Here is a 25,364-nt window from a genome sequence, read left to right as displayed (position 1 = left end):
GAAAGATTCTTTCAAAGACTTATGTTCATAATAAAACAAAAAACTGTATAAGTATAAATTGTTTATAACACTGTTTTCGTATTGAAAAAATGAGTCGATTTTCGAAATAAATAAATGGTTTTGAAACGAAAAGCCTTTTCGAAAGGTAAGGAGTAAAACAAATGATGAAAACAATTTTTCAAGAAAAAAAAAAGATTCAAGGTAATTTTATATATTTTTTTATTATTTTAATTTTATTTTATTAATGTACGCAAAACACCTCTGGATTCTCGCGCAGGCGATCGCATTCTGAATTGGACGTTTGCGAGTTCCCCCTTAATCATCCTTGTTTTAATCCATTTTAAACAAGAACGATTTGACCGTATTCCGTAACCGATCTCTATGAATTTTTTTTCCTAACCACATTTAGAAGTAAAATATTTCTTTTTTTTACTTGAATAAATTTAGCGATGGAACCATTTTATTCTCAATACCAATATTGAGATAACAAGTGTCTGATAAGTGAAATAATTCAAGTAATTTATTCACGCTACACAGTGCGGTAAGAATTACGAAATAAGTAATCCATTTGAATTGATGTACCTACATTTTGACGAAAATGCACAACGATTGTAAAATCAATCAACATTTGAAATGTGAGCAGTATATTTTATTCATTTTCCATTTAAGCAAACTGAGCACAGCAACGCGTGGCCGGGTATAAATAAAAACGGGGAAAGTTAATAACAACGACTACTGTTTCAAACTTGTATTGTAGATCATACTTTCTTGTTATTTTATGTATGTGAATGTTCTTTTTACAACTCTATATTTTTTGTAACTTTTTTTTATTTTTTTACTTGTAAAAGCCTTTTGGGCGTTTGTGTGAATAAATAAATAGTAAATACGTCCTCGTAACCCGTATAAATATATATTTATATATATATATATATATATATATATATATATATATATATATATATATATATATATATATATATATATATATATATATATTTATATATATATATATATATATATAATATATTCCATACTTTTTGTTATGGATAATTTGGATGGGGGAGAGCATTCAGCAGTCAATTAAAGCATTTAGAAACAATTCAAAAATTTTCTATTAAAATCATGCTTAAAAAAATTAACTTTTCCATCCAACCAATTATTTCATGAAGCTGAACTTTTGGAGCTACGAAAAATCTATTGCCAACAGTGTCTGAAATATTTTTTTTTGCGCCAACATTATTTCCTAAAAATATTAATAGATCTAGCCAAAGAATGAATAATTTACTAGAAATCCCTTTTAGCAAATCCAGACTCGCGCAAAGACAATCAATTTTCATAGCTCCAAAACTGTTAAATTCATACCATAAAGATTATATGTTAGACATAATTTACCCATATTGTTTCGATTTAAAATTTTGCTTCAATTATTTATTGAAAAAAAAACAGATCAAAGTTCCTTGTTCTTTTAAACGTATAACTCATATGGTATATATTTGATAATTTTTTTTCATTTTCATCATTTTGATTTTTGATTTTCTGTTAAAATCAAAAATTTGTAGTTTATATTAGCTCTTTTAATCTTAATTATTTTAAATTTATTTCTGATAATACACACCTATTGCTTTCTTGCCCTTTACTGTAACCTAAAATATGTATAATATGTATAATGTATAAAATATATCCACACACAGGCCTTTGTGGGATCTTATTTTTTGTATTTTTTTTGTACTGTAATGGTGAGCCCGCTTGGCTTCTATTCTGGAGGTCCCGGGTTCGAAGGGGGTTTCCAAGGGGGAATCAAATCAATATAAGTGATTTTCCACTCCAATAGTTATTCAATATTACCCTAGACTGGTACCTGAAGTGAAGGGCTTATCACCTTTCCTTCACGTGTTAACGATCAAGATTGACAACACTGCGTTTATATGATTCATTGCCCTATGCATCATTGGGGTGAGGATAAGGGTTGATGAATATAATTGTAATTATCTTATGTTGTGAAATTCTTAGAATTTAAAAGAAAAAAAATATATAATTCCATATCGCTCATTCCTTTCAACAACGTCATTTATCAAAATCGACAATTTTCAGTTGTGCATGTATTCGGAATGCCCATAAAATGTATTATATCCCAGCAACAGCGGCATATTTTAACTCAATATTTACCCGCTACAGGGCAGAAAGTTTTGTTTTTGGATTTTGAAGAAAAGGTATTGTTTAATTATTTTTTAAAAATATACATAATATTTTTCAAATGGAGAAAAAACATTCAGATTTTATTTCTTGAATGTTTTTTGCAGATACTTTGAGGCACATTTTATAAACTTTATAAAATTAAAAAAAACTTTCAAATATTTTAACCACTTTATTATTATTACCGATTTCGACAAGAACCTTGTCACCATCAGGGTTTATTAAATTCTAAAACGTTAAAATAATCATAACTACATTCCCTTATAAAAACATCCACACACTCCGAAAAAATTATAAATGTATTTTCTAAATTTTCATTTTGCATTTGACGGGAATGGAACCTGTGACTTCAGTTTCGCAGTCGGGCGTCTACTCAATTACGCCAAAGCGCCTTAAAAGTATTTTTATTTAAAAATGTTTATATCAGTGATGAAAAAAGGTTATTTTTGTGGTGATGACTGATAATATACGATACGATTATTATTTTAATCAATTATTGAAGGCAAAGGACTTATGTATTATTTACAATTGAAATCTTCAATCAATTAATCGTTTAATTTAGTTTAAAATCGTCATTCCGATTTCGTTATCCACACTAATCGCAATTAAAACTCTTGTTTAATGAAAAACATATGATAAGACAATATTTTTAAATGTTTCATATTTTTTTAAGGTATGCCAAATACTTGAATGTGGTCAGGTTAGGAGTCGTAACAATCGGCGAGTATGTATGAGGAGATGCATGAACATGGAAGAGGCGAAGAATGTATGCAAAGACAGAGTGGTGTGGCATTCTATTCTCTCTGCCTACCCCTGCGGGGAAGCGGCGTGATGGTTAGTTAGTTTAGTATTTTTTTAACATCTCATCAAATATGAAGAAGAATATAGAAGTCTGGGCATTTACCATTTCTACCCATGATTGACAAACACACTACTCAAATTCTTGGAAGTTCTATATATATATATAATCCAATTTCGATACATTGTGCTTCAATCACTAGAACTTCACTAGATACATCTATTGTGAGATGAAAGAAGCTTTTTATTAAGCAACTCTTTCAATTGTAGACACTCAAAATGTTTTTTAAGTTGTATTATTCTCCAGTCGGGAGTCTTTTATACCAAGATTTTTATTATTTATTGATTTATTGATATCTCTATGGTGACGAAGAAGTATATATCTTGGAGTGAGTTTACAGCCTACTTTCCTTTATAAATAACTTACTTTATGGAAAGATATATATTATTTTTTGATATCTCATCAAAGATGAAGAAGAATATGGAAGTCTGGGCATTTACGGGGCTTACGACCGTCATAGGCTGGTTCTTTCTTTCTTCTTCATCTTTGATGAGATATCAAAAAATAATATGAAAATAACTTCTGTAATTGGAGATAATCCAGATTTTGTGAACAAGTATTTGGACACACTCAAAATGTTGAAAGATATATATGTAGTGATTGGTCATATTTTCTTTCTTTGTTTTTACCTTGTTTTTTTTTTTATATTTTGTCATTCGTTTAATTTAAATATGCTTCTTACCTTATGTTTTTCTCATTTATTTCATTTAAATTTGTTTCTTATGCCTATTAATTATACCAGTTTTTTAAAAATATTTTGCTTGATTTGTGTTAGTGTTAGTTTTGGTTATGTAAAAAAAATGTTACTTTATTATTTGTGTTCCAGTCTTGTTATACATATATATGTATATATATATATATATATATATATATATATATATATATATATATATATATATATATATATATATATATATATATATATATATATATATATATATATATATATATATATATATATATATATATATATATATATATATATATATATATATATATATATATATATATATATATATATATATATATATATATATATATATATTTATGATGTAAATAATAGTTTACATTGGTGTAATAAAAATAAATAAACGAAAAATAAAATACGGTTGGAACCCGGACTCGGTAGTGAACTACCAGTTCTATAACATTCTATATATTTACTATAACAGATGTCAGTGCATCATTAACTCTGTTCCCAGAATTCACTCTTTTTTCTATATTTTTATCAATCTTTCCATCCCTAAGAAACATATTTCACAAATTTACGAATCCATCTACCTTTCCCTACATTTCTTCATTTATTTTTATTTTACACCAACATCCATCTACATTCAACCCTTTCAAAAAACTCACTTTAAAAACTTTGTGATAGTCCATATTCATCAGGAAATCACTAACCATTATTCATTATTTATTCATATATTTGCGACCGAAGTAAATTTTCACAAAAACATAAAAATATTATAGTGAAAAAATGCATTTGAGCTTCGCTGTATTTCATTTTGTAAGAGCCATTGCCTCTAATGCATATTGTTTCTGGTATTCATTTGTTAATAATAATAATAATCATAATTTGAATAATTTGTATAGCGCCATTTTCGTAAAATACTACCTCAAGGGCGCGGCGCTTATAAAGACATATCGGCTGTCCAAACTCAAAACACAGTATGGGACATTTTTTTCGTAGTACTTTTTTATTTGCATTTTTGGACTAAGTAGATTCTACATAGCCCCATAAATGCAAAAAAAAACCTACTACAAAAAATGTCCCTTACTGTGTTTTAAGTTTGGACAGCCGATATGTTAGTTATAAACAAGTATTATATTGTGGAAAAAAAAAATCGGTATGAGTTTATTATTCTGGTATTTATTTTTGGTAAAAAGTTATGTGAAAACGATCATTAATTGACACAATTGATTGATATTTTCAGTTAATAATTGGGACAGTTGTACAGTTTGTTGATCTTCCTTATATCTGCCCACGTCAAGCCAACTTCATTGCCAAGCTCTTGACCAGGAATCTATAACATAAAAATTATACATGAAATAAATCATTGCTTCGTTCGGTTTTTGGATTCGATTATTTAAAGATAATCACCCCAATATGTGCCCATAATTCGGTGGATATCGCATATTTCTATCTTATAATAATTTTGTCAATTTGACATCATTTGTTTTTTGTAAAAAAAGAGAATATTTGTGTTTATATTATTTTAGCGAAAATTTCAATTTCACATTATTAAAAAAAAAATTGAAAACAGACCAATTGAAAAAAAATGGTAGAAATAAAATAATTAATTTTGAAATTGGTGGAAATCGAACTCGCGATGCCAGTTTCGCAGTCGAGCATCTACCCAACTACGCCACGGCGCCTGTCGAAATGAAATAAAAGAGATAATTACCAAAGGTTCGATTGTTGGGTTTCCATTGCTACTGAAGGCATGTGAACCATAATGCATCACGCTGACGTAGTCATAGGTTTCATCGAAATTGGTCACCTCGCTTGCTGAGAACTTGTTGAAGTTTCCTTCTGTACCTGTAAATAAATAACATCAAGAACCTTGAAATTAAACAGGACATGCAATGACAGCTCGCTAATCCAAACGCTCTGTAATCCGAACAATTACGCGTCAAATTTGACCATCAGGTGGCTGTGATGAGAGGCTCCAATCAAGAAGTTTTGAGTAAGGAGATCATCATACATGATGTCACATGTGAGAAGAAATCTGATGACGGTAAGCAGCTGATGCCAGTTTAAAAATTCTACCTTCTGAAGCCGCAAAAGTTTTCAACAAAACCATCAACTTGTCTGAAGAATTCGTCCCGAACTCTGAGGTATTGATGGTTTTTAGGTGAAAACATGATTTAGCCCTTGAACACCTGTTCGTTGGTTCAAAAGAAAATATCAGATTTTTTCAAGCTTATTAATGAGACACGAAATTTTACAGCTAATTTATTAGTAGATGATATAAGTAGAAAAAGAATTAATCATTTTACGACTGAAGTGGCAATGAGCAAGACATGTTATTATACAAAACTATTAAAATTTCAGAATGGAGACCTTGAAAGAATAAGAGTAGGTCGGAAGACCTTAAAAAGATAGTCCGACGACATTGCAGCTGTGGGGGGTAAAAATTGGTTGTGAACAGCAACCGACTGAGAGAAATAGAAGGATATGGAAGAGGCCTTTATCCAGCTGTGAAGGCACTGAAGGCCAAAGAAAAAAACAAAAAACTATCATTCTGCAAGATGGACCCTTGAAATTTTAAGATGGAGACCTTGAAAAAGACGGTTGGACGACAAAGACGTTGTGGGGCGTAAAATCGGCTGCGAGCAGTAACCGACCGAAAGAAATAGAAGAATATAGAATCTTTCAGCAGTGGAAAACAGAAGACTGAAGAATTACCCAAACTGACCATAAAATAAGCAAACCAATCATCACATAGATTATAAGCCACGAGGATGAAATACTACACTACAAACACTGACTCCAAACTCAGAACAAATCGCTCACTCCTTTCAAGAACGTCATAAATAAAAAACTTGATTTTTCAGGAGAACGTTTTTAAAATTTAAAAATATAAAACAATGCATAAAAATAAATATCAAGCCAATTATTGAACTTTTTACTGTGCAACAGATCTTTTTAGGTAAAACATGAATGTTTTTTATCCATTTGAAAAATATTTAGTTTATTCAAAAAAATAATTAAACAATACCTTTTCTTCAAAATTTAAAAACAACACTTTCTGCCCTGTAGCGGGTAAATATTAAGTTAATAATATGACGCTTTTGCTGGGATATAGTACATTTTCCGGGCATTCCGAAAACATGCATAACTGAAAATGGACTATTTTTGATTTGTGACTTTTTTGAAAGGAGTGAGCGAAATGTAACAAGAACATTGCTTGACTGGATCATCAACATATGTTCTTAGAATCTCTCAATTCCATGGTGATGGACGAACATAGAAATTCAAGAACTAAGTATATAGGAGACAATAACGCAACTCTTGAAATACACAATGAAGATCCGTTTGTAAACCATCCAACTATTAAAAATTTACCATCGCTTGGCATGGGAGGCGATTTTGTTGTTCAAAAGAAGATGCAAGGCTTCATTTTCTTACCAGACTGGATATTTCCCCACAAGATTCGGACGTAATCGTCCCTGTTGTGAGTGCACTGCATATGCTGGAAGCCGATGGCGTGCAACAACTCATGGATGGCGATGTCGTAATACACGCAGCCATTTCCGAGATTGAGATCTTGGCCTCCTCCAATCATGCCTACGTATGACCAACACCCATCGCTAGATTTCTGTAAAATAAATTGTTCTATATACATACATCCGCCTCATGTCCGCCTCCGTAGTGTAATGGTCAGCACGCTCGGCTACCGTTCTGGAGGTCCCGGGTTCGATTCCCAAGGGGGGTAAAATAAATAAAAGTGATTTTTTCACTGTAATATTTATTTAATATTACCCTGGACTGGTACGTGAAGCGGAGGGCTGTTCACCTTTCCTTCATGTGTAAACGATCAAAATAACACTGCGTTTATATGACGCAGTGCCCTATGCACCATTGGGTGCGGATAGGGGTTTTATTTATTTATTATATACATACATAAGTATTAGAACCCAAGATCTATAGAAATCATTTATATCAGACATTTTTGACATCTCAATATACATATGTAGATGAAGAAGAATATGAAAATCTGAGTATTTACAGGGCTGTCATAGGCTGGTTAATTGATTACTGCAATAATTAACCATTCTACCCATGATTGACAACCACAATACTTATAACATTTTTGTAAAATCTATTATATATCATTAATCTCATGACACTGTACATGTGAGTTTAGTGTACACGAATGTATGAATGAGTGGTGAATGTTGCACTGTATAAAGTGATCATTTGACCAGCCTGTAATACGTTATAAGCCCAGTAATACCCAGACTTACATATTCTTTATTATCTACTTTGAGATTTCAAAAATATATCAAAGTGTTTAGTAGAGTGGAATCGAAGTTGTAACATGATGTTTATAGACAAGTTACACTCATGACTGGACACTAGTTATTTGGTGACCTGCGTCTTCCTCGTCGGTCGTCCTTGCTGCCGACCACATCTGAATAGAGCCAATAATTGAATGCAAAGTTACGAGTATAATGCAATAATTGTTAGGTTCTCACCAAAACGTTACATTTCCATCATAAATGATTTTAACTAATCAGGAATTCTAGCTTGTAAATTTGTTACGTTTTCATACGTTGAATGATTTCTTATCGGTTTAACACAGGATTGGTCACGTTTTGTCGCAACTTTAATTAAGATTTTTATAGAATACAGCAAACAGAACAGATTTGCATTTTAAAGGATTCGTTGTGCAATATTGGCAATGTAACTTTTTGGTGAGGACCTCTTATCCAGTTTTGGGAGCAAGTATTTGAAATTTATTTGATCTTACCACAATATTGACGAAGTTGCCAGTATTTCGCTTTTCAAACCTTAAGCAAGAATGATATTCAATATTATAAATTGCATTTTCAATGACGTATGTTTCATCTTCGTCTGTAAAATAAAAAATACTTTTTAAATATACCGAAATTTGTACTTTTAATGACCTTTACGTAATAAATTTATTATTTTTTGACATCTCATCAAAGATGAAGAAGAATATGGAAGTCTGGGCATTTACGGGGCTGACGATCGTCATTGGCTGGTTTAAGTGATCACTTTACACACGTGTAACATTCACCAATTCTACCCATTATATACAACCACACTACTCAAATTCTTGGAAGTTCTAAATATATGAACCAATTTAGAAACCTTGTTCTTGAATCGTCAGTCGTCAGCTCCGTAAATGCCCAGACTTCCATATTGTTCTTCATCTTTGATGAGATGTCAAAAAATAATATGAAAAATAACTCCTTTAATTGGAGGCAATCCAGATTTGTGAACAAGTATTTGGACACCCTCAAAATGTTGCACATAATTAATATTTGAAGCACTAACTTTGTGATTTTCCATTTTATAATTTGAATGTTACGTTCAAATCACTATAATATACTATAGTAATTTTAAAACAATGTTACATTTTAATTATAAATTAAAACATATCAGAGATACCATAATTTTTATTTATTTATTTATTTACAACTTTTGAATGTGTCCAAACACAAAACTGGATTATCTCCAATTATAGGAGATGTTTTTTATATTATTTTTTGACATCTTAACAATGATGAATCTTCATTTAAAAAAAACCCTACATAGCATTAACTATATTTTAAACTCTATATTCTATTAACATGTAAGTATTTTAGCTCAGCACAGGCTGTGCCTAAAGAGCCATAATACATATAATTATTAAAATATAAAATATGTATTTTTATACCAAAAAAAAAATCTTAGTTGAGATGTCTAAAAATAATATGAAAAATTACTCCTATGCTTGGAGATAATCCAAATTTGTGAATAAGTATTTGGACACTCAAAATGTTGTTATTAAAATGTCAATTTTTTATGCTTTGATTTTACTGGTAAATACAACTTTTTCATCACATCTGTGGTGACACTCATTTCAAGGCGTTCGCCATATTCATGTATATGAAACTTAGCATATGAAGCATATCGCTCACTCCTTTCAAGAACGTCATTAATCAAAAAACTTGATTTTTCAGGAGAACGTTATTATTAAGTTTAAAAATATAACACAATGTTTTAAAAATAAATATCAAGCTACTTTTTGACCTTTTTACTGTGCAACACATCTTTTTAGAAAAAAACCTGAAGGTTTTACCTCCATTTGAAAACTATTTAATATATTTAAAAAAATAATTAAACAATACCTTTTCTACAAAATGCTAACACAACATTTTTTGCCCTGTAGCGGGTAAATATTAAGTTAAAAATATGACTCTTTTGCTGGGATATAGTACATTTTCTGGGCATTCCGCAAATATGCAAAACTGAAAATTGTCGATTTTTTATTTATGACGTTCTTGAAAGGAGTGAGCGATGTGTCGGGTTGTGGTCCCGTGGTTGGTGTAGCTGACCCTTAAGTCAGAGTTTCTTTGAACGACAATTTGTTACCTATTTCTAATAATAAGCCGCCCAGGCTCACAGAAATAGTATGAAATTGAAGTATTTTTGTAAATAATAAATACAGAAATATTACAAAAAAGCTTATTCTAAATTTTATAGTTGTTATCTTTGGATGTTGAAGGATGACCACAAAGTGACCTTTTTATAAGGGATTTATTATTATTATTTACCTTGCGTAGTGTCTACAAGGTTTATAGATCAATTAGTGGATTTCAGTTTCTTCTAGCTGAGAACAGGTATAATATTAATCTGTGTCAGGAACAGGTAGGATAAACTACTGTGGACCAATCACGAGGTTCTCAGTATTTACTCTATTTCTTTTTACTATTTATTGCTGAGAGGAAACCACGTAAAACTCCTCAAGAGAAGCCGGACTGTTGATTGTCGTCAACAGGCCTTGCGTTCCACTAGAAGAGGGTTCGGCATTTTGTGCCCCAGCTTGGTTTATGATAAATTTATCCTTCACTTCTTATTATCTGGATTATCTCCAATTGTAGGAAATATTTTTCATATTATTTTTCGACATCTCAACAAAGATGATACTTAAAAAAAACATCTTTATGTATGTGAAACTTAATATAAATATGAAGCTTAGTCTAGTTTTAGAGTTGTTATCTTGAAGGACGTTAAAGCATGACCATAAAGTGACATTTTTATATGGGATTTTTTTTATTTTTTACCTTGTTTATTATGTACAAGGTTTATAGAACATTAAGTGGTTTATTGTTTATTCTAGAAGAAATAATAATCCAGTTAGCCAAGCACATGTTCAAATTTTAATCTATGTTAGGAACAGAAAGTATAAACTACTGTGGGCCAAGCAGTAATTTCTTAGTATTTAATCATTGCTGGGGGAAACCACGTAAAACTCCTCAAGAGATGCTGGATGTCGTCAACAGGCCTTCCGTTCCACTAGAAGAGGGTTCGCCATTTTGTGTCCTAGCTTGGTATATGGTCCCAATATCCTTCACTATTTTAACCACATAGTGAGAAAGAATTTTGTTAATTTAAATTAAAATTTGATAGATACAGTTTGTACTTACTGAAACTTGGACTGATGGAATAGTACACAACCTTGTTTGTCCACAGATAGTTTTGATTCGTTATGGCGTTTCTTCCATTAGAATTCACCAGATTCTCTATCTGTTCTTCAGTGAGAACAATATCACCTTGGAATTTCCCGCTCCTCTCCCACATTTTTTGCTTCTTGGCCAATTCAGGATTTATCGGATCTAGAAAATAATCTTGGCATTGATCACATCATAGTTTTAACCAGGGCTTTTTTTTTCATGTAACGCGGTAGAACAGCGTTCCGGCACCCTTTTCACGGATATTTTAATTTTAATTTTCAAAATCAATTAGATGAAACCATGTTTGCACTTTCGTAATTACAATATATATCATATTTATAAAATTCATCAAAATTATAAAATATGGTATTGTAATGAATAATTCATTGATATTTGAATACATTTGTTTAAAGTAAAAAGCTTGACATGAAGTGAGTTCCGGGAACTTTTTGTTTTAAAAAAACTCTGTTTTTGTCTGCTACCGATATGTTATTTCTTTCACTTCAATAAATGTGGTACAAGAAGAAAGAAAGACAATTAGATTACTCCACTTTCATTTGATCCGATTTCCAGCCTCTCGCTTAGTCGGCGCTCGGCTGCGCGCTGGAAAGGACCTGGAATCTGTGACTCGGCTGACGGCAAGCTGCGTACTACGATTTCCAGACAAATATGAACTAAAATCGTTTGTTATCCCTCTTCAGATCAGGTGCTATTTTTGTATAATCAGCACGGTTGAAAAAAATACCAAAACCATGAAATACTTAATTTTATCATTTTGTGTAGACTGGCTCACCTGAGTACTGTCCATGAACAGATTTCTCCAAGAAGTCTCTGAACGTATGGGCATTTGAAGTCGGCTTCATCACCTTTGGAGCAACTTGATCTGAGTTCAGCACAGCCGAGTGGACGAATGCCACTCCAAACAGAAGGCACAAAAAGGCTTTGGCGGCAATCATTGTGCAGCTATAAAAAAAAAATTTATTTAAATCTATCTATTATGTTTCAGAAACTACAGGACTTCCCCATACTGATGTGCAGTAGAAGAGGTCCTCAACCAACGTTTCCAAATTTGACTATATATTATTTTAATTCACATACAAAAACCATTTCTAACATAAAATTATATCAAATCATGCCCATAAACTTTGCCATTACTACATTATTTATTGATTCGGCATTAACTTTGTGAAATGACATGATTATTTTATTAAAATGAAACACTTGTATATTCATCGTTAATGAGTTTTACTTATATTAACTATTATTATTAAAGTTTAATTTATGCTTATATAAATAAAACTCATTAAAGTGGTATATTCAAGTGTTTAATTTTAATTGTAAAAAATGCCATTACTAACAAATTAAATTTTATCAGAAAAATTATACAAAATCAAGGTGTTGAACTCCTGCCTTGTTGTGTCTATAAAATTATTTTTTTCTACCCTCACACTAGTCTGATAATGCCGGTTGCTAGTCAAATAAAATTCAATTGCAAAAAAACTACGTACTTGGTTGTTATTTTATTATTTAAAACCTCTTAGTATAATCTAAAATAAAATGGTGAAAACTTTAAGGCTGAGATGTCGAGCTTGTCTCAAGCGTTCAAATCAGTATCCGATCAGCCGCGGTCAGGGCTGCACGTGTGTCCACGCCCGATTTATTTAAAGAATATATATTAGGTGTTTCTTGTTGTTTTTAGAATATGTATTAAAAAAAAACGTTTTTATAACTTTTTTAACTCATTACCTTTCAATAACTCTTTTCTTGTCAAAACCATAAAATTATTTCGAACAAAAACTTATTTTTTTAATGCAAAAATGATGTTTTAAGGAAAATATCAATTACATTAAATGTTACCTGGATTTAGAGAAAATTAAGTTGCGACTTAACGAATACCGGGCCTTAAGAATATATCGCTCACTCCTTTCAACAACGTCATTTATAAAAAAAAAATGATTTTCAGGATATCGTTTTTAAAGTTCAAAAATATAATCAAATATTTTAAAAATTAATATCAAGCCACTTATGAACATTTCGCTGTGCAACAGATCTTTTAAGGTAAAACCTTAATGTTTTTTATCCATTTGAAAAATATTTATCATATTTAAAAAAATAATTAAACAATACCTTTTCTTCCAAATGCGAAAACACACTCTGCCTTGTAGCGGGTAAATATTCAGCTAAAAATATGCCGTTTTTTCTAAGATATAAAACATTTTCTGGGCATTCCGAAAACGTGCACAACTGAAAATTGACGATTTTTGAAATATGACGTTTTTAAAAGGAGTGAGCGATATATAAGAAATAATAAGAATGTCACAACATTTGTAGTTTGTCCAAATAAGTGTTCTCAAATTTGGTTAAAAGTGGATTACATGGATTAACTGGAGTTTTTTTTTACATTTTGACGTCTAAAACATAGATGAAGAAGAATATGGATGTCTGAGAATTTACAGGGTACCTATTTGTCCGCCTCCGTAGTGTAATGGTCAGCGCGCTCGGCTACCGTTCTGGAGGTCCCGGGTTCGATTCCCAAGGGGGGTAAAATAAATATAAGTGATTTTTTTCACTGTCATATTTATTAAATATTACCTTGGACTGGTACCTGAAGCGGAGGGCTGATCACCTTTCCTTCATGTGTAAACGATCAAGATAACACTGCGTTTATATGACGCAGTGCCCTATGCACCATTGGGTGCGGATAAGGGTTTAAAAAAAAGTAATGTCGGAATCAGGTTGGTTTATGATCACACGTGCCAGATCTTTTTTTTGGTGTAATATATTTATTTATTCAAAGGAATAACCCGCAAAGCGTTAATTTTAGATGCTTGTCTGCAGGTTGGATAGTAAAAAAAGGATAGGGAAGGTAAATGTAAAAATACATCACAAACACCCAGGCCAATTGAAAATAAATCTTTCTTGAATTCATTCTGCAATCGGCGTGAATCGAACCCTGATTGACAACTACAATACTTTTAATGAAAACTTACAAAAAAAGATATAACAGATAATGGCAATAACTTAATATACTTTTTAAAAATCGCAAATTTTAAAGGACTATGTATAAATATGTATGAATATTAACATTTTTTGTCAATATTAGAAAAAAAAATATAACTCATTTAAATATATAAAAAAAATTAAAATCGTTTTAACATCTATAACAATGTAGTATTTTTCACTCTCATTTTCATTATTATATGTTTTATTACCATACCACAAAGTTAACAATGCTTTTAATGTACAAAATATATTGAGTTTTTATGAAATTAAAAAAATGCTTACATTTTTTTAACGCTGATACCACTATAAATTCAAATAAGAATTTTCGTTTGTTTTTATAGTTAATTTATCTTATCTGAGGATATTAATGCACCAAAAAAATATTTTTAAACATTATAACAAAATAATCCATTAATCAAGGATAATCAATTTTATTCAAATTTTTATCAATTTCATTTAATATCGAAATCTTTTAGTACACAACCATGATACACGATTTACACACAACGAAGGTTTGATAGTCCCAAGAATTAACAATAAATATGGGAGTCGAACACTGCAATATATCGTCCCAAACATTTTTAATTTGTTGCCGACGGATGTTAAAGGTCATAATAAAATATGAAATAAAGGCAAAATAAAGGAAATAGGTTAATTTTATGAAAGTCGTAAAATATTTAAATTTCTCTCTTTTTTGTGTGTATATTAGGTTAAAATGGTTAAAAACAATGAAAAATGTATTCGAAAAGAATTCCACCGACAAGACACACAAGGTGGCTTGGTCTCTGCATTTTTTTCATTTAAATATGTTTAAAATTGTGATTTAAATAAATGTATATAATTATTGTTAATAAAAAAAATACTTGTAAGTTCGTATAAATTTAAAATACTTGAAATATCTTAAAATAAAAATCTACGAAACGATCACTTACATATTGCCTTTAAATATTATATTTTGATAGACGTTTGCATGGTAATATGAAGAGATATTGCAAGGCTGGGAGATAAGCATTATCGATGAAATTTTAAAAAAGGTGTGTCAAAAAGATGGATTTAGCATTTTAATCGAATGAGCTGAAAAATAACAGTAAAACAATGTTTGCTTAAACCAAGCCAACCCTGTGAAGGGTCGTAGGTCTTACAAACCATACGAAAATATTGAAAAAAAGATAACTACATGTAGCACTTAATTATATTTTTGACATCAAACCCCAAAAATAAAACGCACTCCAATATAAAATAAATACTTACTTTCTTATTAAAAAATGTTAATCTCGAGTATAATTAACATTTTATATCTATACATATTTTCATTCTTCTGTTTTATCACATACTGTGTCCAATTCTAAAAATCTGTATAAACTATATAATATAAATATACATATAATAAATATAAATAAAAACTATATACTATATACTGTATAAACTATACACCTAAGATTTATATTATCCACTGACACTTCGTGATGGAATTGCATTTTTAATTTATTATTAGATTAAAACCAATATTTTTAGCTTTTCCACTTTTTTATATTTGACCAGCGACCGGGTTTCGTCGTTACCGACATCATCAGACTGGACACCAGTCTGATGATGTCGGTAACGACGAAACCCGGTCGCTGGTCAAATATAAAAAAGTGGAGAAGCTAAAAATATTGGTTTTAATCTAATAATAAATTATATACACCTAAGAGTAAAATCTTTCATCTGTAACGGCAGCCTTAAATCTGTATCAATACAGATAAATCTGTATATATGGCAACATTATGTATACAGATCGTTGGCATTTGAGCTTCCATTGTTTATGGTGTTGATTTGTTAGTTATAAACAAGTATTATATTGTGGAAATAAAAAAATCGTCACGAGTTTGTCATTCTGGTATTTATTATTGATAAAAAGTTATGTGAAAACGATCATTAATTGACACAATTGATTGATATTTTCAGTTAATAATTGGGACAGTTGTACAGTTTGTTGATCTTCCTTATATCTGCCCACGTCAAGCCAACGTCATTACCAAGCTGTTGACCAGGAACCTATAATATAAAAATTATATATTTATTTGTTAATTGTTTATAAAATCAGTACTGAGAAAAAATATTTTCGAATACAAATATACAGAGCCTTTTCTAGTCATATTACTGGACTGTCACTCACGTATAGAAATAATTTAATGTGATTATTTTTGGAACAACCTGTGAAATTAAATTAATTCTTTTAAAATATAGATTTTTAACCCTATATATATATATATATATATATATATATATATATATATATATATATATATATATATATATATATATATATATATATATATATATATATATATATATATATATATATATATATATATATAAATATATATAAATATATATCTATATGTATATATATATATATATATATATATATATATATATATATATATATATATATATATACATATGTATATATATATATATATATATATATATATATATATATATATATATATATATATATATATATATATATATATATATATATATATATATATATATATATATATATATATATATATATTGTATTTTTTCGGAATGTATCGTATTTTGATGGATTTTACCCTCTACTTATTATCGACTATCCAGACCTATGACAGTTAGGGGCGTGGTTTATTTAAAAACACTCTTTTTACTAATTTCAGGTCAGTTTTATATGTGAAACATTAATTAATTTTTTACTATTATAAGAGAATATTTAAAAGGCAATTGTAAGGTAAAATGTAAGGTATTTGAAATACAAGAGATAATTACCAAGGGTTCGATTGTTGGGTTTCCATTGCTACTGAAGGCATGTGAACCATAATGCATCACGCTGATGTAGTCGTAGGTTTCATCGAAGTTGGTCACCTCGTTGGCTGAGAACTTGTTGAAATTTCCTTCTGTGCCTGTAAGTAAACACCAAGAACCTTGAAAATCAACAGGACATACGATGCCAGCTCCCTTATCCGAATTCTATGTAGTCCAAAACGAGCTGTAATCCGAACGATTTCAAATCTGACTATCAGGTGACTGTGATGAGAGGCTCTAGTCAAAAGGTTTTGAATAACGAGGACATCATACATGATGTCACCTGTGAGAAGGAACCTGATGACGGCGAACAGTTGATGCCAGTTTAAAAAATTCCACCTTCTAAAGCCGTGAGAGCTTTCAACATAGCTATCACCTGGGCTGAACAAATCGTACAGAACATTGAGAAATTGATGTTTTTTTAGAGGACTGCGTGATTTAGCCCTTGAACATCAGTTAGTTTCGTTGGTTCAAAAGAAAATGTCTCATTTTTCAAGCTTAATAACGAGAGACGAAAATTTACAGCTAATTTGATAGTAGATGATGTGTTTAGTCTTGTTACGCGAAGTGGAAAAAGAATACATCATTTCTGACTGAAGTGGCAAGGAGCAGGATATGTCATTATACTATTAAAGACTATTAACTTTAAGACATTAGACTATTAAAATTTTAGGATGGAGATCTTGGAAGAATAAGTGGACGTCGGTAGACCTCAAAATAGATGGCGACGACATAGCCGCTGTGGGGGTAAAAATTTGCTGGAAGCAGCAACCAACCAAAAGAAGTGGAAGGACATGTAAGAGGGCTATATTCAGCAGTAGAGGCACTGAAAACTGAAGAAGAAGAAAAAACTATCATTTCACAAGATGGACTCCCAAAATTTTAAGATAGGGACCAAGGGAGAATTAGACAGGCGTCAGAAGACCTCAAAAAAGATGGTCTGACGACAAAGTTGCTGTGGGGGGTAAAAATTGGCAGCGAGCAGGGACCGACCGGAAAAATTGAAGAATATGGAAGAACCCTATATCCAGTAGTGACAGAAGGCTGAAGAAGAAAAACCTAAACTAATTATGAAATAAGCACACCAAACATCACATAGATTGTAACCCACGAAGATAAAATACTAGACCACATACTCAGAACAAATGTAAAAAGAACATTGCTAGACTGGATCATCAACATATGTTTTTGGAATCTGTGAACCTCATGGTGATAAAGGATCATTTGAAATCAATAACTTGTATTTAGGAGACAAGAACGCAGCTCTTGACATACACTGTCTTTGTAGTATACGGATCTTTATCCGTCCGCAAACCATCCAACTGTTAAAAAGTTGCCATCGCTTGAAACGAGAGACGATTTTCTTGTTCAAAAGAAGATGCAATGCTTCATTTTCTTACCAGACTGGATGTTTCCCCACAAGATTCTGACGTAATCGTCCCTGTTGTGAGTGCACTGCATATGCTGGAATCCGATGGCGTGCAAGAACTCGTGGACGGCAATGTCGTGATACACGCAGCCATTTCCAAGGTTGAGATCCTGGCCTCCTCCAATCATACCGACATAGGACCAACACCCACTGCTAGATTTCTGGAAAAAAAAATATTGTTAACTTTTTGGCATCTCAATAGGTAAAGAAGAATATGGAAGTCTAGGCATTCACAGGGCTTACTTCATAGGCTGGTTTAAATGATCACTTTACACATGGATAACATTTACCAATTCTAACCAGGATTTACAACCACACTACTCAAATTCTTGGAACTTCTATATAAATTGTTCAAATTCGAAACATAGATATTGAATTCACTGGAAATTCACTAGAGACATCTATGGTGAGACGAAAGAAGTTTTTTATTAAGCAGAAACTCTTTAATTTGTATGTAAAGTCCGAATCCTGGATTACAATCACATGCTAAACAAATTTATGAGGCGAATGTAGTTGGAAAAAGAAGCAGAGGACGACCGAGGAAAACTTGGCACAATCAGGTATGTCAAATACTTGAAAGCGGCCGGGTCAGGAGTCGTAATAATCGTCGGGTATGTATGAGGAGATGCATGAATGTAGACGAGGCAAAGAATGTTTGCAAAGACCGAGTGGTTTGGCGTTCGATTCTCTCTGCCTACCCCTGCGGGGAAGCGGCGTGATGGTTGGTTAGTTACGATAATATCCTATTGTGTAGGTCCTCACTAAAACATTACATTTCCATTACAAATGATTTAAGTAATCAGAAATTCTAGCTTATAAAATCGTATTAAAGTTTTGGTGCCATTAAATGATTTTAAATGGGTTTGAAACAAGATTGGTCATGTTTTGTCGCAACTTTAATTAAGATTTTCATAGAACAGAACAGATTTGCATTTAAAGGATTTTTTGTGCAATTTTGGAAATTCAACTTTTTGGTGAGGACCTCCAATCTATATTTGGGAACAAGTATTTGAAATAAATTATATTTGTTCTTACCACAACGTTGACGAAGTTGCCAGTATTTCGCTTTTCAAACCTTAAGCAAGTGTAGTATTCAATATTATACAATGCATTTTCAATGAGGTATGTTTCATCAGCATCTGTGAATTAAGGAATACTCTTTAAACTTGGATAACTAAGCTATATTTGTAGATACAATGCCATTTGTGGATAGCACAATATTGACATATCACTCACTCCTTTCAACAACGCCATATATCAAAAATCGTCAATTTTCAGTTGTGCATATTTTCGGAATGCTCAGAAAATGTACTATATCCCAGAAAAAGCGCCATATTTTGAACATGATATTTACCCGCTATAGCGCAGAAAGTGTTGATTTTGCATTTTTATGGAAAGGTATTGTTTTTTTAAATAAACGAATTATATTTCAAATGGAGAAAAAACATTCAGGTTTTTCCTTAAAAGATCTGTTGCACAGTAAAAAGTTAAATAAGTGGCTTGATATTTATTTTTAAAACATTGTATTTATTTTAAAACTTTCAAAACGATCTCCTAAAAAATCAAGTATTTTGATATATCGCTCACTCCTTTCAAGAACGTCATAAATCAAAAATCGTCAATTTTTAGTTGTGCATGTTTTCGGAATGCCCAGAAAATGTACTATATCCCAGCAAAAGATTCTACCCATTATTGACAACCACACTACTCAAATTCTTGGAAGTTCTATATATATGAACCAATTTAGAAACCTTGTTCATGAATCACTAAAACTTCACTAGAGACATCTATTGGTGAGTTGTCAAAAAATAATATGAAAATAACTCCTGTAATTGGAGATAATCCAGATTTTGTGAACAAGTATTTGGACACACTCAAAATGTTGATATATGACGTTGTCGAAAGGAGTGAGTGATATGCAGTAGCTGTGCGAAGTAGTGATTTATTATTAAATGTCTCTTACATTCATTCCTAATAAACCAAACTTAAGTGCCATGTAACCGGTTCCTATTTTTAATAAATACTTTTGATTAAGTTTTGCGTTTCTAATTGCGCAGTTCGCCAGACGAATGTTTAGTTATTAAGGGTTAAATATACCGATATTTGTACTTTTAATGACCTTTACCTAATAAATTTAATCATGTTATCTATATTTGAAGCACTAACTTTGTGATTTTTCATTTTATAATTAAAATGTAACTTTAATAATATATTATAGTGATTTTAATAAAACTCGATCATATCAGATTAAGCATAATTATTTATTTATTTAAAATATTTAGGACGTGTCCAAACACTTGTTCACAAATCTGGATTATCTCCAATTGTAGGAGATATTTTTCATATTATTTTTCGACATCTCAACAAAGATGATACTTAAAAAAAACATCTTATGTATGTGAAACTTTATATATGAAGCTTATTCTAGTTTAAAAGTTGTTATCTTGATGGACGTTAAAGCATGACCACAAAGTGACATTTTTATATGGGATTTTTTATTTTTTTACCTTGTTTATTATGTACAAGGTTTATAGAACATTTAGTGGTTTATTGTTTATTCTAGAAGAAATAATAATCCAGTCAGCCAAGCACATGTTCAAATTTTAATCTATGTTAGGAACAGAAAGTATGAACTACTGTGGGCCAAGCAGTAACTTCTTAGTATTTAATCATTGCTGGGAGGAAACCACGTAAAACTCCTCAGGAGATGCTGGATGTCGTCAACAGGCCTTCCGTTCCACTAGAAGAGGGTTTGGCATATTGTGTCCTAACTTGGTATATGTCCTAGCTTGGTATTTTTTTATTGTTTACCATGCTTATTACGTACAAGGTTTACAGAACAATTTGTGGAATATTGTCTCTTCTAGCTAAGAACATGTTCAATTTCAATCTGTGTTGGGAACAGGATAAATAATACTATTGTGGGCCAATCATGAACTTCTCAGTATTTACAGTATTTACTGGGAGGAAACCACGTAAAACTCCCCAGGAGAAGCTGTGACTGTTGATTGTCGTCAACAGGCATTCCGTTCCACTAGAAGAGGGTTCCACTGGGAGAAACCACGTAAAACTCCTCAGGAGATGCCGGACTGCTAACTGTCGCCAACAAGCCTTCCGTTCCACTAGAAGAGGGTTCGACATTTTGTGCCCCACCTTGGTTTATAATACATTTATTCTTCACTTTTTATTTTCCACATAGTGAGAAAGAATTTTGTTAATTAAAATTAAAAATTGTTAGATACAGTTTGTACTTACTGAAACTTGGACTGATGGAGTAGTACACAACCTTGTTTGTCCACAGATAGTTTTGATTCGTTATGGCGTTCCTTCCATTAGAATTCACCAGATTCTCTATCTGTTCTTCAGTCAGAACAATATCACCTTGGAATTTCCCACTCCTCTCCCACATTTTCTGCTTCTTGGCCAATTCCGGATTTATCGGATCTAGAAAAAAATCTTAACATTGACAACATCATATTTAAACTACCGTAGAACGAGGCTACTTGAACTTTGATGTGTTACTTGAGCCGAGTACAAATAAACTATATTTGGTCTACAATAATAAACGTTTTGACATGATCCATTGTTTCCCTGACAGGCGACACTCATTGTCAATATACTTCGATCGATACCACGATCGAATTTTTTTGTACTATGTAACGAGTAACACATTAAAGTTCAAGTATACTTTTTATTAAAATTTGTATTTTTTAACCATTTTTATTGAGAAAAACTGGATTTTTTGTGTATTATAAACAATCAACAAAAATGGTCAAAAACCTAGGAAGAATGTAATAAAAAGTAAAAAAAAACCGTATCTCTTGTTTGTTACAGTAATTTATTCAAGTTTATTATGGTTTTCCTATAATGTCTAATGATATTGGCTATTTTCGTCTTCAACTTTGGTAATATTTTAAATTTTTTAGAAGCAATTACTTTTGCATAAAAGAAAATGGCAAGAATTTTATTACACTATTCGTAACTGTGAAATACAACATGTATAATTTAGTAAATTAGCTGGAGGTCACAGGTTTGATTCACTGAAATATTTAATTAATAATACCCTGGATTTATGGCTGAAGCATAGGGCTGATCACTTTCCTATCATGAAATTAACGATCAAGAGAAACCTACTATATAGCTCTATGCACCATTGTATCCAGATCAAGGATTAAAGAAGAAAAATAAGAAATATAATGATAATAAAATCCTTTTCCGCACCCCGATGGTGCATAGGGCACTGCTTCATATAAACGCAGTGTTATCTTGATCATTTACAATGAAGGAAAGGTGATCAGCCCTCCGCTACAGGTACCAGTCCAGGGTAATATTAAATAATTATTACAGTGAAAAAATCACTTTTATTTATTTGACCCCCCCTGGGAATCGAATCCGGGACCTCCAGAACGGTGCTGACCATTACACTACGGAGGCAGAATTAAAAATGAGTATATCTAAAAGTAGCAATGAAAAAATAAGAAATATACAAGAGAAAAAGTAAAACTTAAAAAAAAAAAAATATGTATAAATATATATATATATATATATATATATATATATATATATATATATATATATATATATATATATATATAAATATATATATATATATATATATATATATATATATATATATATATATATATATATATATATATATATATATATATATATATATATATATATATATTTATATATATATATATATATATATATATATATATATATATATATATATATATATATATATATATATATATATATATATATATATATAAATATATATATATATATATATATATATATATATATATATATATATATATATATATATATATATATATATATATATATATATATATATATATATATAAATATATATATAGGGTCCGCCAAATAACATTTTTTTTTTGAAAATGGGGCGCAAAACATCGAGTGTAGCTTCGGCTGTGTGGCACGTAGCGCCGTCCTGTTGAAACCAAATGTTGCCAATATCCTCTTCTTTAATTTTTGTGAACAAAAATCCGTTCAACATGGCCCGATAACGATCGCCATTGACTAACGGCCACTCCTTGCTCATTTTCAAAGAAAAATGGCCCAATTATGCCTCTGGACCAAAATCCGCACCAAACAGTGACTCGTTTTGGGTGTACCGGCTTTTCAATGTATGCGTGCGGGTTTTTTGTGCCCCAAATACGACAATTTTGCTTGTTTACATACCCGCCAAGATCAAAATGAGCTTCATCCGAAAAGATGATTTTTTTGGCAAAATCGGCATCTTCTGTAAGTCGAATGTCGCAATATTTCCCAGCGTTGTTCAAGCGTATACACAACCATATTCGCTTAGCGGAAGGATAAAACTAATTATCTGTCAAATCAGACATGAGCTAAGTGTTACCATTCACGAAATAAGCACTAGTTGAAAAAAAAAACTTTAGATGGCGGACCCTATATATATATATATTTATAAATATTCATTATTTACATTCATTATTATGTACAAGGTTTAAAGATCTGTTTTCATTCTTCATACATTCAGGCATCTCATCATACATTTTCAAACCCTTATACACTAAACAATTTTGCGACTCGGTTTTTTCAACAGTGGCAGTCTTATTTATTTATATATATTTTATTTATATATATTTTGTCTTTAAAATATTTTGATAATCAGCATATTAAATTTAAGTCTCTTTTTTATAGATAGCCAGTTTAGGTCTAACAAATTGAGCTAGTAACAAATATATTTGAAAAAAACAATCGATATGAACTCGATGTTATTTGATTTTGGTTACAATTTATAAGAACTCCTAAGTGCTTTGAGCACAATTGATACAAACTCTTTTCAAATAAACACAAACACACACTGTATGTCATGACATACACTACTGTAATAAATCGTTAAAAAAATTAATATTATTATTTTACACTATTTTATTCTAAATATTTATTAAATATTTGGTTAATTTATTGTTACAAATTTATATATAAAGATCAGAATATTAAATTCAAGTCTCGTATTTATAGATAACCAGTTTAGTTCTTCTCTCATTTTTTCTATATTATCATATCTATTTCTCTTAAGAACTATTCTCGTTGCTTTATTTTGTATAATTTCTAATTTATTTAAACTTCCTTCATTTGCTACAAATAATATTGTTGATTTAAATAATATTTGGACATTTTGTTCGGCTATTTTGGACTAGCTCACCTGAGTACTGTCCATGAACAGATTTCTCCAAGAAGTCTCTGAATGTCTGGGCATTTGAAGTGGGCTTCATCACCATAGGAGCAACTTGATCCGGGTTCAGCACAGCCGAGTGGACGAAGGCCACTCCGAACAGGAGGCACAAAAAGGCTTTGGAGGCAAGCATTGTGGAGCTATAAAAAACAATTTTTTAAATCTACCTATTTTGTTTCAGAAAACAAGACTTCCCCATACTAATGTGCAGTAGAAGAGGCCCTCAACCAACGTTTCTAGATTTAACTGTAACTAAAACTAACTAACCATCACGCCGCTTCCCCGCAGGGTTAGGTAGAGAGAATCGAACGCCACACCACTCTGTCTTTGCTAACATTCTTTGCCTCTTCTACATTCATACATCCCCTCACGCATACCCGACGATTATCACGACTCCTGACCCAGACGCTTTCAACTATTTGACATACCAGATTGTGTCAAGTTTTCCTCGGTCTTCCACTGCTTCTTTTTCCAACTACATTCGCATCATAAATATGTTTAACCGTTCTTTCTTTACTCATACGTTTCACGTGTCCAATCCATCTCAACACACCTTTGTTAATTTTATCGATAATGCTTATCTCAGCATTACATTCATTCCTTATTTCATCATTCGAACA

At 31.0% G+C, this 25,364-nt stretch overlaps 2 protein-coding genes across 2 annotated transcripts; both read right to left on the bottom strand.

Annotated features, from left to right (window-relative positions):
- Window positions 1-4,986: 4,986 nt before the first annotated feature.
- LOC148300436 (zinc metalloproteinase nas-13-like) lies at window positions 4,987-7,401 on the bottom strand. Its single transcript, XM_088274807.1, has 3 exons — window positions 7,185-7,401; window positions 5,458-5,591; window positions 4,987-5,076 (listed from the first exon to the last, which is right to left on the bottom strand). Exons 1-3 carry the CDS (start codon window positions 7,399-7,401, stop codon window positions 4,987-4,989), a joined length of 441 nt encoding a protein of 146 aa, XP_088130933.1.
- Window positions 7,402-16,139: 8,738 nt separating this feature from the next.
- On the bottom strand, window positions 16,140-24,878 carry LOC148300435 (zinc metalloproteinase nas-6-like). The gene is made up of 6 exons (XM_088274817.1): window positions 24,715-24,878; window positions 21,759-21,947; window positions 19,539-19,642; window positions 18,475-18,664; window positions 17,039-17,172; window positions 16,140-16,282 (listed from the first exon to the last, which is right to left on the bottom strand). The coding sequence occupies exons 1-6, from the start codon at window positions 24,875-24,877 to the stop codon at window positions 16,193-16,195; spliced, it is 870 nt and encodes a 289-aa protein (XP_088130943.1). The 5' UTR covers window position 24,878; the 3' UTR covers window positions 16,140-16,192.
- Between the last annotated feature and the right edge of the window lie 486 nt (window positions 24,879-25,364).

The sequence above is a fragment of the Brachycentrus maculatus genome, unplaced genomic scaffold (genome assembly GCF_059751285.1).
Source record: "Brachycentrus maculatus isolate JH-2025_06_01 unplaced genomic scaffold, ASM5975128v1 h1tg000716l, whole genome shotgun sequence".
Lineage (NCBI taxonomy): Eukaryota > Metazoa > Arthropoda > Insecta > Trichoptera > Brachycentridae > Brachycentrus > Brachycentrus maculatus.
The sequence above is the reverse complement of the archived record's forward strand: the minus strand, read 5'-3'. Positions and strand labels throughout refer to the sequence as shown.